The 18,319-nt window shown below is 39.5% G+C and overlaps 1 protein-coding gene across 1 annotated transcript in view; it reads right to left on the bottom strand.

Moving 5' to 3' along the window:
- Nucleotides 1-17,581, bottom strand: part of LOC134546239 (peptidyl-prolyl cis-trans isomerase FKBP14) — a 113,962-nt gene extending 96,381 nt beyond the window's left edge. The window contains exon 1 of the mRNA XM_063388921.1: nt 17,298-17,581. Within this exon, the coding sequence (XP_063244991.1) occupies nt 17,298-17,560 (263 nt within the window). The 5' untranslated portion in view covers nt 17,561-17,581. The remainder of the gene's footprint in view (nt 1-17,297) is intronic.
- Between the last annotated feature and the right edge of the window lie 738 nt (nt 17,582-18,319).

Raw genomic sequence — 18,319 nt, 5'->3', positions numbered from 1 at the left:
TAAATATGATATTAAGTTACAACTGTCATATTGGAAAATAACGACAAACGAGTCTTCATGGGGGTAAAAAGCAGTCATTATAAAGTTAATTTATGGTAATTTATGGAGTGTGATACGGTGCGGCTCGCAGCACATTATCTGAGAAAAAAACATTTCGCATTTTATTTCAAAGGCACAGCTGAACAGTTATAACGGGTTCGTGTATTTGTACCAACAACCCATACAATTGCCACTATGTTAACAGTCTATAATGTGTTGTGGCTAACGAAAATTGGTTCCTACACTCCAATCTTTTTTTTTTGTCCACGGTGAAATGAAAGCAAGAATACAATACATGCAAAGGAGCGCAAAAAAATAAACATTATAGGAAAATACGGGCTACCATTCCAGCTCGGCGCTCAACGTCAGAGTGTTTACACCGCGGACATTGGTGGAACCAGTGCCGCTAACGCACTCGCCCCGCAAGCTGGGCGCCGTTTTAATGGCGACGGCTTCCGAAAGCCCGCGGGAGTTAAACGCCACCCATTCTCTCCGCCAACCGCTTTCCGCTACAACCCTCACAACGGAAGAGCAGGAGAAAGTTGCGTTTCGTTCCGTCGCCCGAGCGGGCCAGGCTCTGTGAGAGGTGACAGAGGGGGAAGGAGGGTTGTTACACGCATTTTACCATTTAAGACTCGGGCTCACACGCCATGTTGATTTTTCCATTTTTTTTTGTCATTAGTTTTATTCAAGGACTATTACTAAGATTTTAACCCAATGCCTTCCTTGCATTTATTGTTCTGCCCAAGATAGTTTCAACAGAAATGCACTTAGTGTAATCTATCATGTTAGTAAAAAGGCGCTCAAGTTCTTCGTAATTATCATCACATGCGCGCCTTTTCAGACCCGTAATATTAAACTAAGTGCATTTTTGTTGAAACTATTTGTGTCAAAACAACAAATGCAAGGGAAGTATAGAGTTAAAATTTTATAAATAGCCCTTAAAAATTGTAATGACAAAAATAGAAGAAAAAAAATATTAACTTGGCTTGTGAGACGAAACCTTAAGCCATTACTACAGAAATAGTTACAACTGTCTAATCCGCGGTCAATGAGGGGTACACTTGGGGAGAAAAGGTTCATTCCCATCTTCTCATTTTTGTTTCAAGAATTTATTGCATTGCGTCATTTTTTTTTTTTTATTTTCTACTTATAATTCACAGTAAAATTATTTCTAACCGCAGATTAATATTTTGTGAAAACACAGCACTTGCAACAGTTTCATAACTTCAAATAAAAGATTTTATCTTCCTAATTCTAACTACTTCTTAGTAAACTAAGAAGTAATTTGAAAGATAGGTTTTTAAGTTCGTGTTTTTTTTTAGTTACGAAATTCTCTGTGCGGTCTATGCATTTAACTTTTGAGATCTGCTGAATTTGGATACTTTTCTTTTTGTTTGCGTATTCATTTTTTTGTCCGTTATTGTGGTATCAGCAATGGTAGATATAAAAAAAAATTAACCAATCTACCATTGCAAGAATAATTAAATAAAAGAAGCATAGAAGTCTTGAAAAATATTTTAAGTACTTTTTATTACCATTTAAAAAATCACATATTTCGTTAATATTCAATTCGGCTTATGTTAATATTTACTGCATGTTAAATTGCTAAGTATGAGTTTAAGAGTGTACGTTCTATTCCAAGTCATTATTTTATATTTACGTTGAACACCGTTAAACTTGTAGACACTTCGAGTGGTCGAAAAATATATATACCTAGTGCATACCTTTGGCATAATTAGCTGGCAAAGTTGAATTTTTAAAAATATTGTGCAGTATGGATAAGGAGAGCCAAATGTAAAAAATAAGCGAAAATTGCTACTGCGCAGTATGGTTTTAAATTCCTTAAGAAATTTTTATTTAATTTTATCTATCCTTTTAAAATCATAAAAATTATGATGATTTTAAAAGGTCATATAAAATTAAATAATTTTTTCCCCAGAAAGAAACTAAACCATATCACATAGAAGCCAGTAAAATTGACTTTAAACCTAAAAGGTTCCAATTTTATGTTCCATTTCATTCACCTTATCCATACTGCACAACACTTAGTCAGGTAATTACGCAAAACGTATGCGACGTGTATGTATAATTTCCTTGTGAGAAAGTTGAGCCACTCAGAAGGTCGGCAGGTTTAACCGTGTGGAAGGTAAGTACGTATAACCCCGCGACCCCGGAGCCGCCCTCCCACGCCGACGTCACGCAGAGCGTCGTGTGCCCCCGTCTGCCCGGGCAGAGCTCACGAGGGCCGATAACATGTTTGCTTTCCGCATCAAGTTATTAAACTGTATCTTTAAAAGCGTGATAATGCCTCAAACGCGTGTTTTCAGAGTAATCTTTTTAGCATTAAACAACCGGTACATATTCTTGATAGCACTTAAGGGACTTGCACCACAACATTTATCTTCATTTCTGCGCCATCAAATGTTACGTTCACCGCTCAAATTTCATAGTCGTCCTGTGCGCGAGGAGAAGACACTGCGCGCCAGTTCAGAGCTAGAAGCGAGCGTCACTCTTATCATCCTTCCTCTCCAACACTGATACACCCCTGACTAGCTCTTCAGGGAACGGTTTACAAATAGCTTTAACTATTGGAAGTACTGGAACAACACAAAGCATAAACGCCCGGGTAAGAATCCGAACCCAGTATTTCTGCGAACAATATCTTGTAATGATACCGATGTGTTCATGTTACTGTACAAATCAACAAATATCTGTAATTTTACATGAATATTTCTGTTCCATTTACAAAAAAAAATACAGTGTAAAGGCCCCTTTAAGAGGGTCATTCAAATAAAGCAGAAATACTCTGTCATAAAAAAGTGCACAGCATTCGCTGAAGATTCACTTCAGATTACATAATTTGCAGCTTCTATCCTAATTAGCTAATTAAAACCGGAGTTTGCAAGAAAAGACCACGCGGTTGTTTACGAAGAGCCAAGAAAACGCACTGCTGACTGCTAAAATAACTACACTGAATATCTGGAAAAAAAATTGATCAAAAAAACGCTGATTCAATCAAACGTCAAGTTGAACTGATGCAATATTTAAGTTGAGGCAGCAAGAACTTTCTTGAGAAACAAAAATTTGCTTACGAAACCACATTTATAATTTGCCTGTCGGTCTTGTTAGACAAGTTTTATTATTAGATCAAGCATCCAATATTACATTACAAATGAAAAAATCGGTTGGTATTTAATTATTCAATCCCTTAAGTACCTAAACGAAGCCCTATAATTAGGTAAATATTTTATTTATCACTGGTATGAAACTAGTTTATTGATCAATTTTAAAATAGCATATTCATAGAACACGGAAAATGTTTTCTTACTTCTGGTGATTGCGTTGCGATGACGATATTCGTTGTTGGTAATCTTGATAAAATGTAAAAGTAACCGATACTTATCCAGAATTAAAATAATTTCGAGGCCCCCTTCCCAAAAAAAAAGGAATAACAATACATGCTTGAAAAAAAAATTAATAAATGTGCACTAAACGACAGACTGTAGGGACTCACAATTAAAAGTAGCAATAGGAAATAAATAAAACAACTCATTGGAGTTTGACCGCCATGCCCTAGAATCGGAACGTCACAGATTGATTGAGGTTCTACGTTACACTGCTTTTCATAAAGCTCTGATGACGTCATCGCCTCGACTGACCCTACCTGTTGTAAAGAAGTTCTACTTCAAAAACTCAAAAATATCACAGTAATTTACATCAGGCTAAACATAAGAATTCCTTATACAACCACTGACCATGATAAGCATATACAACACTGTTCATTCTCAAATGTTAAACTCTCGGAAAAAATTATAACTCAAACGTCTTATGGGCGCGTACACATTTTATTTTGAAGTAAGCAGCGTAAACCCTGACGTAACTACTTTACATATTAAGCTACAAGCATAAAGAATTAAATAGGTGATATGTTTATTTATCCAAGCACTTTAATACCACGATTTACTGCGTACGTATATTTAAGGAAAATGCCTATCCTAATGCGAAAGCGATATAAACGTATGATCTATTAAGGTAAATGTAACGTTAAGAATTATTACCGTAGTAAATTGCGTCATACAAGACATACTAAAAATGGCGGGCATAATAAAAACATTGAGGTCTAAGAATTTAATACATGTTTGAACTATTTTACATGTCAACCAAGTGTAAAATCAGGAAATGAACTTACCACGTTGAAAACTTGAAACCACTTCTCAGATTGAGGCATTTGTATGTATATAACGGCGCCGAAAGGAGAAACCGTTAGCGGAAAGATCTCAAGTGAAAGTAGGTCACCTCGAGCTAGGTTCTTATTGCCGCCAACACGAGGCTGACAATGCACAGTCCTCAACACGACACAAGCCAACTTGTCTGCGCAAGTTTCATCCCCAAGTATCGACGAAACAATTGTCATAAGGCATAGGCATGCCGGACACATTAGCGAACGCAAGGGGGGAGGGGGAGGGATAGGGGCATATAACCCCCCCCCCCCCCCCCCGAAAGTTAAGTTGGAAAACATTTGCATGAGATCACTGAAAGCGGTATGCAACACCTGCAATTTCAACTGTGAGAAGAAGCTGCGTCGCCTTCGGCCCTTACGTCAATGAGTTTGTGTCAATAGCATTGTCACTTTTTTTAATACACACGTTAAGTTTTTTTTTTTTAAGTACACTCCCTCCCCCTCCCCCCCTCCTCGCGGTTGAAAAACATTCCTGTATCTGCCGCCGGCCGAATAAGACAGCACAGCTGTACCTGCTTCCACAGAGATTCGAACCCACACTCTCGAATCTCATTCATTTAACTTCCGCCCGCGTTTACATTTTACGTTGATACATTTGCAACCACGGGCGTGGAGGCTAACTATGTTTCAGGAAAAGCTTATTTTAAATATTTTAAAGTTTTCAGCTGATTGCACAGCCCTAGCTTTGAATTTAAAGGCCCTAGTCAGCCTGGTGAGATGACTTGTGTCGGTTAAAGCTAGGCGCACTCAGAATCAGACAAGACGAGACGCAGCACGGTGTGACACCACACGATGGATCGCGACAGCTGAACGCTGTATTTCCGTTACGGTATTTCTTCCAGTATTCTTGAAATATAATTGTTGTGATACTCCTTCAAAGATGGATTAAATGAAACAGGACTTCCTTGTACTAAACATACTAATCGATCAGCATTCAGCTCCATAACGAAAGAAAAAAATTTAACATAATTTACAAGAGAATATTTACTTATATTTAAGTAACGATGAATAACAGCATTTAATTAATCTGCTATAAACACACTGCGGCATGCCTTTGTTAACAAATGTTTATACTACAGTTCGTTCGCCACGAAGTTGGGGCAGTCGTTCGATGTCGCCGCCCCGTGTCTGGTCGCGACAGTTTCGTGGCGGCGTGCGGCGTCCGAACACGGAAGTCAACTACCATCAGACAAACTGCCCAGTCGCGTCATGCCGTGCCTCCAAGAGCAGATTCCCTGCAACCCTGTCTGCGGTCCCCGAGTGCCTCCCCGACACAGCTCCCGTGACGCCGACACAGGCCGGCTGTGGTACTGTCCGGACCAGCAACTACACTGCGTTGTTTTTTTGACGTGACAACGTCTAATAAATCTATGAAAGCCGGCTGCACTCACGAACAAGGATGACTCTTTGTCCCGTTACGCTTTGTCCCGTTACGCTCATTGTACGCTTGCGCCGCATCTATCTCTATTCCACTCGATTGGAACAACCATCGATTTGACTTTTTCGAGGCGCATTAAACTTGAAACACTCCCATTCGTTTCCTACTTTTCCTATCATCGTCCTATCCTTAACAGAATAACACAGATTGGAAGAAGTTAAAGAGCAAACATGTATAAAAGTTATAGTTAAAATAATCCCTTCGTTAAAGTAATAAACATATTTGAATTAATGAGTGCATATAAAAGTAAATTTATCAATTAAATTGTAGATTTCATTTTACTTATTCTTTGTATCCATACAAATTAGTGATAATTCAATAAAAATTATTCAATTTTATTCATAAAAGTTTGCAATCATTTCATCAATGTTTAGTTTTGACGTCACGTTAAACTATCGTCCGTAAACCGACTTTACAGACAGCTAATTTTTTAATGGAACAGAAATATTAATTTAAAATTACAGAAGTTGTTACTGTATCACTACAAAATAGTTGTTAGACGTAATACTGGGTTCGGGTTCTTCCCCGGGAATTCATGCTTCTTGTTGTCCTAGTACCTCCAACAGTTAAAGTTATTTTCCCTGAATAGCTTTCCCATTACGCATAATACAACAAAATAAAGTCAAATTGTTGAATGTATTTTACATGGTTTAAAAAAATGTATGCTTGATTGAATCATAAATTAAAATATAAAATGATGCACAAAAAAAACATTTCATATATGCAGAAATAATCATATACATCTGTTGTACAAAGTTCATGTGCAGGAATATAAAACCAGTAAACAGTAACAGATAGATACTTGTGTCACTTCATTGACGTCACTTCACTGACTGTGATAAACTGTGGATCATTAAAGGAAAAAGTATTCAAGAAAATTAACTTTTTGAAATATCTACATAATAAAATATAAATTGCATCACGCATAATTCTTCCCTTAAATCGACTTAATTTTGGAGGTCTAGGGCCCGTCGACAGAAATTTAAGGGCTCGGGGGTTGATCATTTTGTCGTGCCCCTTCCCCATAATTTCATGTACAACATTTCAAAAAACCTTCACAATCATTTTTAAAAAAAAAAATCTAATTTACTGTAAACGTTACCAGCCGTAACTGTAAACGTGATCTACGCTTAACGCATAACTTGTGAAGTTTCCAATTAAATCTGTTAGAAATACACTTGTAATTTTATTCCTACCATCAAGGTAAAATCAAGCATTGAAAATATGAAATATAACTTTTCAAACGCTTTTGAGAATGACCACGTTTCTTAAGCTAAGCGCACATATTCGTTTACTTGCATACTTCACTTCCAATTCGGATGTCAGTTCCGAAGAAAGTACGTACTTGAGGCGACTTTGAACATGACCTACGCTTGCAGCGTCAGGTTATGTACCAACTCAAACCCCTAATAAAAGTTAATATTTTAACGTACAATAAACATCCGTGCACAGAAGTGGGCCCGACACATCCAAAGATAAAATATTCATTTAATTTACCTGATAGCCTTTGGCTGCCGTCTTCGGCGGGCGAGTAAAAAATATACAAATGGAGCGTGGAAGGAGGGGCGGGCCACACAACTTCAAAACGTGCCCAGGTAAGTGAATGTGCCCAAACCTTGCAGACTCCACAAACCAAAATTTAATCATGCGTGTCGCTAAGCACTGATAGACAGTGACTTGGTTCTACTTGGCTTCACACTCGCTTATTCCTGAGCACACCGAGCTAGGAAACAAATTTTGGAATACGTGCGCACTCACGGAAACGTAAAAAAGGAAGCGGATCCGGACCCGCAAGATATTTACTTTTCACTATCCGTCCGGGGCTTCCATAATGCACGGAAACGTAGAAAAAAAGATTGAACAATGAACGTGACGGTTACAAAATTAATTTAATTAAAAAACATGGTCAGTGTTTACAAATATAAATAACATAAACATCAAGGTAATAATAGAACACTGGATATTATATTTGAAACAATTCTTCGAGTATTTGGAACGTAAACAAACCTGGCTACCACGGAGCAACGTAAACAGAAGAGCTGAGCTTTGTCGAGCTAATTCGCACGGGTCCGTGTCCGAATGCGCGCCATTTTAGACATTCCGTTCCATGAGATCCGTCTCCGTTTACGTGTCAAACGCTGAAAAAACTAAACCTATTTTTCTAAAGTGGTATACATTACGAATGAACCAAAATTTGACGAAAAATTTTCGGCCGTAGGAGCACCACGAAAATAAAATTAATTGAAAAGTCCTTCCCAATGCTGCTACACCATCTTAATTTTTTATATGAGGTAAGCTAATAGTAGGAGGCAATTTTTATTTGATATTTTTTCATTAGGTTTATTTACTGTAATTAAAAAAGTTCGAGACTAACGTTTTTTTATTGTAAATACTAGAGAAAGAATTCAAGATGAAACACTTAGCCTATCAGGATAATGTTCAACTAAACAAAGTTCTACAACCAACGCAAATCTTTTTGCTGCAGTAAAATTATTCTTATTAAAATAATTGGAGGTCTCGTAATTTTTTTAATTTCATTTTTCTGAGATGTTACCCTTATTTTCGATTAAATCATTTAATGACAAGTTTTGCGGTGGGTGTAAAACTTGATTCAATTAAACATTATATAGATTCTTGATGTTCAGTGTTCCACCTTAAATATTACTTCCTCCTTTATTTGCAATATAAATATTGTTAATTTCCAATACTGTTCAAATATTGTTCACATACAGGGAACACTTTAGACCATGGGTCATATTATTTTTTTCAGGATGAACCTACACCCGAAGTTTGTCGGCCGGATTCTGAACCACCCTGTATTGTAAATAGCGATAAAACTTGGGCACCGTATATCATTCACAACAAAGAAGGATATTAATTTAAAATTTCAGGTTAGGACGTGGTCGACTAGGTTAAAAAAAAAATGGTTAAAAATATTTAAATACGTAATACATTTTAAAGTAAGTGTGTAAGTCTATATCATGTCTCGTCCTTAGATTTCAGTATGAATTTAAATGGGCATTTACTCTTTCTTGCAATGCAAGATATTTGCTATTAACGCTGTCTACGTTTCGGTGTGCTCTTTTGCCAGATACACACATTACATGCACGACCTTTCACACCGAGTTAAAGTCTGTTGAAAATACACGTGGCAGAACAACAAATGCAAGCGAGGTATCGATTTAAATGGAAGTAATAACGAAAAGTAATCAACGCGGATGGATACCAACCATCTGGCCGTAGATCTTCGAGGAGGGGAAGGGAGAACGTCCCCTCGCTGTAGAGGCAATCGTCACTGTTAAACCGTCAAAATAACACCAAAGTGTACCCTCCCTCCCTGGCGAATCATACAGATTCGCGCGCTTCACAACCATATTTGAAAAGGTAAAACCAAATTTCACGAGATTATTGCTTCTGCCAAACTGTCAACTTTTTGTTTGGCATGCAATAGATGTTTAGGTCCACTTTTTTTATCCTTCCGTAAGCTTACATGTCTAAATAAAATTGGCACACAGATCTAGTTAGTACGTGTATATATGCGCCGACCTAGGTTGAAAAATTATTAAACGAATTTTTTAACATCAATTTAAAATATAGCTTTTGTTATAAAAATAAAAAGACTGCCGAATAATGTTGATTACAAAGACACTGAAATCCCGCGGAACATTCTACTAGCATATGACTGTATAAGGCTGGGATTGCAACAGTCTATCGCGGCCGTTATCTTTCGTTCGACCGTCGCCAAGCGATGTACGTCACTCCGTAACGACTAGTATTTACTGAAACATGTTCAAGATACCAAGCGTAATTAATTACACTAACTGACTCAAAAGATTTATGTAAAAAAAACATTTAAAATGTGTTAAAATGTTAGTTTAAAAATAATTATATAAGAAGATTAACAGTTAAAAAAAACACTCAAAACCCTATAAGATTTGACACGCAAAAAAAACTTAAATCCATTTGGAGGTTATAATTTAATCCGTCCTTACGTAACAAGTATGAAGTTACCAAACTTTTAACGGACGGATGGGCGAGTAAAATTTTTTCTGGGCCATCTTATTGGCTGCACGTCTCCTGACTGACGGACGGAGGCGACGGACTATTGTAATTGCGGCTTGGGTCGTGCAGACGTCTTGGTAGCTAAGGGCATGTATTTTTCGCGAAATCATCTGACCGCTCATAAGACAGCAATAACTAAAGCGATTGTTTCCTTGCAAGAGCAGTGGCGTAGCCAGGATTTGTGTATGGGGGGTGTTAAGAAGCATGCCCCCTCCCCTTATTAAAGCGGGGGCGTCCGGGAGTCCTCCCCCGGGAAAATTTGTTTTTTAAGGTGTAAAATAGTGCTATTTTAGCAGTTTTCGGTACTTAAATTGAAATATTGTAGTGGTAAAAATTTAATTAATTTTAATTTGAAATTTGTTTGAGTGATGAATAAGAAATTAATTAAAGATTTGGTGCTAAGGGGGGGGGGGTTGAACCCCCTAAACCCCCCCCCCCCCCTGGCTATGCCCCTGAGTTTGTCAATAATTTTCAAATCAGAACACAAATTGTTCATCAGTAATCAATCGGTATCTTAAAAAATGCATATATATATTTTTTTTTTATTTGCAACATTTGATGATAAATTGTATTTACATAAGGAAGGGATACGATACAAATAAGGTTTTTTACTCCGCCATGGACCGTCCTATGAGGAAAGGTGGGATCGCCAGCTGAAAAAGTTTGGGAACCACTGCTTTAGTCAGTTACAGCTTCCCCACAACTGCTCAGGGAACCGCTGCAAGCCACATGGGTAGGGGCAGGCTTTTTTCGCGAATAAATCTGAACGCCTGTTAGACTGCAACAAGGTATACCCGCACCAGAGGTTTCTTCCTTGTGATTGGCGGCCGTATGCGAGAGAAGTCGTTCCCTTGTTTGACCAGTCAGGACGCGTTTACTTCCGCTCTGAATTACTGTGATCGGTGTTGTGACAATCGACATGCGCCTGTAAGAAATTCGCCCAATCACGAAACACAGACGACGTTACAGTGTTTTTAACTTATAACTAATCTCGGAATCTTTTCGCGAAATATGCATGGCCCTACACATGTGATCGGTGTTGTGACAATCGACATGCGCCTGTAAGAAATTCGCCCAATCACGAAACACAGACGACGTTACAGTGTTTTTAACTTATAACTAATCTCGGAATCTTTTCGCGAAATATGCATGGCCCTACACATGGGGAAAGAGAGTGCGGCACTGATTCGCCTCTACCAACGTGGTTTTCTTACATGTCTTACTCGTGTCAACCATCATGCCCCTTTAACTTTTCAGAAAACGTCGGCCTACCCTTCCCGTAAAGTGCGCTCATTCGCCGCGCCTTCTGGAAGCGACGGGTGGACACTCTCATGTAGAAGTATAAGCCGCTTCCTGCACTCGACGCGGCAGGAATGCCAACAGACAGGTTCCTCCTCCTCTTTCCCTCTCTCTATCCTCCTTTTCCAGTCGTGTCATTACGGGCATGTTAACACGATAATTGAACCCTCCCATCCCCCCCCCCCCTTCCTTCACCAACCATCCCAACCCCATCCCCCCTCCCTCTAAAATCCTTTTTTCACTACCGCTTCGCTGTGGGAAAAGCGAGCGTCGGTTGAGTTCGGAAGCCGGTACAGTCCGGTCCTTTGGGGGGTGTCGATCAGTTCTACAGTTCCCGTGTCTCGCAACTAAGTCTCGAATTCCGGTGGTACCCATTTCCAAAAAAAACTGTTACTTGCAGACGAACGCACGTTTGTTTGTTCACGAACTCTGTTAAAGCCCCCCAACCTACCTGGGCGCACATTCGGTGTGCAGAGCTTCGGAAGAAAACAGTTCGATATATCCAATAATTGGTGTCTTGATTACGGGGAAAAAAAAAGGTTAAGCTGATAATGCTCGGATAGTAGTATATAATAGTATGTCATGCTACAGGGTCCAGGGTGAGGTGAGAGATGCCGACCGCCATCTTGGATTGTGATGTTACGATGGCCATCTTGAAACTTGCAATTTTTCGTTACGGCCATATCTTGAAATTCCGCAAAACTAGAAATTCTGGGAAAATGTGAAAGTTTATAAAGAATTAAGTAACAAAATTTTAATAAAAGGAACTTTCGCCATTTAGAAATGTGTTCACCAAAATGATAATCCGTGTTTTTTGAGCTATAAAATCGGGAACAATTTTAAAATTCACAAAAAAATTAATTTAATCAAATTTTAATAATAAAATCTATAAAAATGTACTGGTTTAGAACTCGGTGAAGTCATTCGATTAAAAATGGTGACGAATCCTTCCTCCACGGAAGCCACTGGACAGTTATAAAAGAAATCGCATCGGTTCTCTAATAGGCGTCGATTAAAAATGGTGACGAATCCTTCCTCCACGGAAGCCACTGAACAGTTATAAAAGAAATCGCATCGGTTCTCTAATAGGCGTCGATTAAAAATGGTGACGAATCCTTCCTCCACGGAAGCCACCGGACAGTTATAAAAGAAATCGCATCGGTTCTCTAATATGCGTTGGTGCATTAACACCTGATAGCATAAAGTTTCTTCTCAGTATTGAACAAGTTCAGAATAAATATGAAAGACGAAAATGAAACTGCACAAGTAGGTACCAACCTTTCCTGCTTGGGCCGTACGCGCCACCTTCTGAAGTACGAATTGCTGTACAGCACCAAGATATCTGTACTTCACCTTCGCAGTCATCTCTACGCTGACAAAGACAGATGACACGCATCCGACGACGACAATATCCTTCACTTAATCGAGCGCATTACATATGTACTCAATGGCGTGGAGGTAGTAGACCAGACGAGAGATGTAGGCATAACATCCGCTATGAAAAATTACCTTTCGATCTCATCGAACGAACTGTCTGCTGCAAAGATGGCAGGCTGGGGTCTGGAGGATGATTACAAGCTACCTGTATATGCCGAAGGAAAATTCGAAGTTTGTGTTACTCTGTCCATGCTTCTTGGATTCGCTGAAGACTACAAGCAGTGGCGTAGCCAGGATTTGTGTATGGGGGGTGTTAAGAAGCATGGCCTCACCCCCCCCCCCCCCCCCCCCGTATTAAAGCGGGGGGCCCGGGGGTCCTCCCCCGGGAAAATTTGGAATTTAAGGTGTAAAATAGTGCTATTTTAGCAGTTTTCGGTACTTAAATTTAAATATTGTAACGGTAAATTTGTTTTTATTAATTTAATATGAAATTTGTTTGAGTGATGAATAAGAAATTAATTAAAGATTTGGTGCTAAGGGGGGGGTTTGAACCCCTAAAACCCCCCCCTGGCTACGCCCCTGTGCAAGAGTAGCCTTTGCCCTGTTTGGCCGGGCCTTTCAGGACGTGCTTGCTTCCGTACTGGATGGCTGTGATTGGTGCGCTGACAACGGACATGTACTTGAAACAAACCCAGCCAACCACGAAACACAGACAATAGCTGCATCCGAATGCTAGCCTTATGGATCACTTAGCTAAGGGATCCACTAGAGGTGCATCGTAGTGGACGCAGCTATCTTTTTGTTGTTTCCGGATTCTCAGTAAGGGATGTATCGGCATCCCTACAGGCGTCCATCAAGGTTTCTAGGCATGCGACACTCGCATCAACTGATGCGTCCCTACATCCATTAGCCTCGGAATAGTGTTTTATTTTGTCTTTATATAATATTAGCTGCAGTACCCGGCGTTTCCCGGGCTGAACACAGGGTAATATATTGTCCGCGAGTTGAAGCAAAATGGATAGCGCTATATGACAGTGTGGTGTACATAGAGAAATGACACACAATTGCTGATTGTATGTCTCTGACCTATGATTTTGTGTTTACTCGTGGCGATCGGTTGAACGGTTTGGAAGTTGATGCGCAGCAGCGCCATCTAGAGGCGAGTTACAACAAATGGATAGCATAAAAACCTTCACCATGAAAAAACACTTCGATGTACCAACATTCATGGCGATCGATCAAATAGTGTTGGAGTTTTATCGACGTCATACATACATACCAACATCCTATTACTATAGACTTTTGGCATAAGATTCGTTTAAAACGTTATAAGCATAAGTGATAACTCAAATAGAGACAAATAAAAACCTTAATAAAAATTACCAAAAAGCGAACTCAAACTTACAGGGGTATATAATTCTCATTATAAGTATGTTAATATTTTGAGATTCATAAGATTTTTATTTTGATCGCTGACATTTATAACAGTAACGCTACAATTTTTTTTTTTTAATTCTTGATTGTTATTTACGTTTCGTTGAATATTCGTAGATATATCGACTCAAAAAGGCTACGCGCACATTAGTACGACCAACTGTCAACAGGTGATGCTAGGAGTAAAAGCCCTCGGATACTATCAATCCATTTGAAATGCGCCCTCTACATTGAGGCAATGTTTTGATATGGACGCATCCCTATATATTCGGATACAGCTAATGATACAAAGTTTTAACACACAACTATTTGTAAATAATTTTGCGCAAAGTACATGGCCTTTTGATAACTGGTCGGCTGTTCAGTTGACCAAGTGGCATGCCGCGATTATTGCGCCACGCCTCACTCCGTGCGTGATAACGGTATCTGCACAACCCGGAAACAATCAGCGGACTGTTTTCCGCTGCTAGCAGAAATCAAAACGTTTACATTGGTGCCTGTTTCTGCGATGTGCTCACATTTAGGTTTGCTTCACTCGTCTCTTTTTGACGTTTTGACTCTCGGGCGCCCTTGAGCATTTTTACTAGCCGGAAACAGTTGGCGGACGGCAGTTTTACTCGATGCTCCACCTCTCGAAGAAGAGCTGTGAGGGCAAGTCCTCTGATGGTTGTTTCGGCGTGATCATCTACCTCTGTGTTGTTCGTAATGTTCACTGTATTGTAATTTTCAGGACAGTGAATAACTAATGTATCACGTTACAAATTACAATGGTTTGAATATTATTTAATTACTTCAGATTATGTGGAGTATATTCAAGTATATGAGAGTACCAACTATTTTTGACCTCGGTTCATTTGCTACCGACTCTTACAACGCCTAAGGAGCAAAAGAGACGGCTAGTAAAACAAACCTCTCTGGTGGACACTGAGCCAATTGGAAACCCTTAATCTAAAGGCGGAATTACAATAGCCCGTCGCCTCCGTCCGTCATCCGTCCGTCCGTCTCTTTTTCATCCGTCACCGCCACTCGATTTTCAGCATGACTTCATCCGTTCAATTATTGCTACCAACCATCTGTGTTTTTCTCTCAGAGACTAATTTCGATGTTGTTTACTATATGTTGTTTTTTGTACGTATTGTATTAGCATATCCTTGGAAAAATTCAGTCGTGATATTTTTTAGACATAGGTTTTAAGAACAGCAATCTTATTATATAAACTATCCGAAAGACCTACAACAAAAACACGAAAGTCCTGTATTCTAGTAACAAATGACTTTCCCACCTAAAACCATAGATATAATCCACCCGTCCGTCCGTCAAAAGTATGGGTTTGTAAATCTTTTGACGGACCGACGGATGACATTTTTTGGGCCCTCCGTTTGGATGTATGTCACGTGACCTACGGACGCATGACGGACGGAATAGATGGGCTAATGTAATTCTGCCTTGAAGAAGTTGGGAATTACAGCATTCACAGTCACGGTGATCCAAATGTCAAAAACCAACGAGCAGGTAACAAAAAAAATGTTCTGAATAAAGTTTTTTTACAGATACACCAGCAAACATTCAGACTTAAAACAGCCAACCCACCACACAACACATCAAAATGTTTTAATGTATGTACCATTGCAGAAGCATTCATTGCCCAAGCTTCCGGGGATTTACGCCAATGGCATATGCTGTAATTACGAAAAATATTATTTATTATAAAATGAACAAAGTATATTTTGATACATGATCTCGTCTAGTGCTTAAATAAACTAACACGTTTGGGATGTCTTTTTTTTTTCTTCTAATGCAGACGCCACTAATCTAGAAAAAGAACAGAGCGTGTAACATCTGTCCGAGAACGTAGGGGACTGTGGGAGTCTATCCTAGAGGCCGTTCGACACAGCATGAAGTCTGTCATGTAACGTATCTCGAATTTCACTTTTTCAGAAGTATTACAAATTGTCTACGCGTCTCCTTTGCCACTGTTTTTCTGTCAACCATGGGCGTCGCAACCGGGGGGGACGGGGGGGGGGGGGACACGTCCCCCCCAATAATAAAAGTGTTCAATTTCGTCCCCTCCAATAATATATTTAGTTTCGTAGTTACATTAAAAATATTATTTCTGTGATATAACCCATATGTTGCGCATGGGGCATTTAGTCCAATCGTGGTAATGTGAGCACTGTGTTTTTACAAATTTGTTCTCTGAAAATATTTTTTTATAAAAAATAAATGATAAATTACAACAAACTAAGTATAATTAAAATATTTAGGAAAGAAAAATGCCTAAAAACCAGGGGATGGATATTCCTCAACAACTAAATCAATTGCAGTCCCCCCAAAAAAATATTTCCTTGCGGCGCCCATGTGTCAACTGTATTCGTGGTTGTCATTGTTCGTCATGGGTTACAATGAACCCCCCTCCCCCTTTTTCCCTATTCAAGTGGTGTGACTACAAAAATATTTCATAGATAAATCTTTAAATTACATATTATATTTTCTATTATCAAACGATTTTTTTTAAAGAATTTTTAACCTTTGGTTTAATTCTCCCACCCAGTATTTTTTTAATAAATTATTCTAAGGGATAAAAAAGTTACTTTCGTTATCATAATGTTGTTACCATATGTATTAAACAGCTACATTGTTGATACCGAGCATACCGTCTGTCATATGTCAGACTGGCGTGAAAACAACGCCAGGTTTTCTCACAAAAATCTTGAAGCTTCCCGGTATTAGTCTCTAGCGTAGGCATAGGCGTGCCCAGACATTTCCATTAGGGGGGCCCTGCTAAATTTTTAAATCAGAAGCTGAATTTAGAATGTTAAATAGCCTAAATACATTCACTCATTGCCCTGTTTATATTTTTGTGCAGTATCAACGAGATATGTTTACTTGTTAATATTTATATCCATATAATTTTAACAATCTTGAATTTTTTTTTTTTTTTTTTCCATAGACAAATGTTTAAAGGGTACTTACACATTTTTCCCCCTCGAATTTTCCAATAGCTTGGTCCAGATCTACCTTGAAATGAACTTCTTTTTAGTGAATGCAAACCCAGCAATTCAGACAACAGAACTTTTACAAACCTCTTAAAAAAAAATTTTTGCTTGGCCATTTTAAGGGACCTCGTGTTTTAAATAAACTAAGGCGGCTGTATTTCCAGAACGATAAAATGTTTAAAAATATTGTTAATTAGCATGCTGCAACACTGAAAAACAGCTTGAGTGTCACAGTGCCAGGAATATACGAATATTAACGAACGCATTAGAGAAAATTCCGATCTGAGTGATTATATTAGGGGGGGCCATGGCCCACCTGGCCCCCCCTGTAGGCACGCCTATGAGCGTAGGTACTTGCTAATAGCGTTACGTCACAGACTGTGTCGGTATCTGCGCTTGAGGAACCCACCTGGAGTCGAAGACGGTTCCGTCGTCCAGCGTGCCCACGTAGTGCATCGTCATCATGTCGCCCTTCTTGGACTTGGCGCTGCACTCGTCCGGCTTGTACACCACGTCGACGACGAGCTGGCCGCCGCCGGGGGCGGGCGCCGGCGCCGGCGGCGGCGCGGGCGTGGAGGACTGCTGCTGCGCCGCCGCCACGGCGACCAGCGCCGCCGCCAGCAACACGGCGAGCGCCCGCAGGCTACAGGTCCCCATCTTGCAACGCTGCATGGCCTCGAGCTGGCGACTGACTTGACTGCGTCTTCGGCCTGCCGTCGCGGAGACACGCCGGTTCCCCTCCTCCACTCCTGACTTCCCCTACTCCGACCACGTGGCTCCCCCTCCGCCGGACGGGGAGGGGAGGCGAAAGGCAGCACACGCCCGTGAAAAAGTTTTGACGGCGGAGCCTTCGTATCTTCCGCACGTTTATGGTCGCCATTCGTACTGTAGTTTGTTTCACGCTTAGCTTGCTTTACAGAGGAAATGGCGCCCTCTGTTGCCACATTCATACTACCCGGCTTGTAATATTATTTTAATTATACTGTTGATTTTTATAAGAACATAAAAATCGTTTCTGACAGTATTAGTACAGCTGTATGCATTCTGAAAAAAATTTATAAACTCTAAATTTTAATTATTATTTCATATAGGAAATTATTTATTGCAATCGTTCATTTTAAACTATGAGGCATCCCGTAATTTCAGTATGTTTCCTACCTTAATGAAATAGGTACAACAAGAAATTAAAATTCCAAAATTCTCATTTCGAAGTTTTTTTAATGAAATTTTTCAGATACATTAATAAAAAAATGCATTACATTGCAAAATCGTGTATTTAAAAGTTTGTTCTGAAGCAAGGACAGCTTTAATAACGGAAATCGTGTATTTCATCGTGAAAATATATAGGTGTGCTTTTGCGCACCAATCTCTGTCTCTATCTGACAATTTTTGATGTCACTCTGGATTTACTTTGCTATAGCAGGTATAGGA

This window comes from Bacillus rossius, chromosome 1 (genome assembly GCF_032445375.1).
Source record: "Bacillus rossius redtenbacheri isolate Brsri chromosome 1, Brsri_v3, whole genome shotgun sequence".
Classification (NCBI taxonomy): domain Eukaryota; kingdom Metazoa; phylum Arthropoda; class Insecta; order Phasmatodea; family Bacillidae; genus Bacillus; species Bacillus rossius.
Note: the sequence above shows the minus strand (reverse complement) of the source record. Positions and strands in the feature narration are given on the sequence as shown.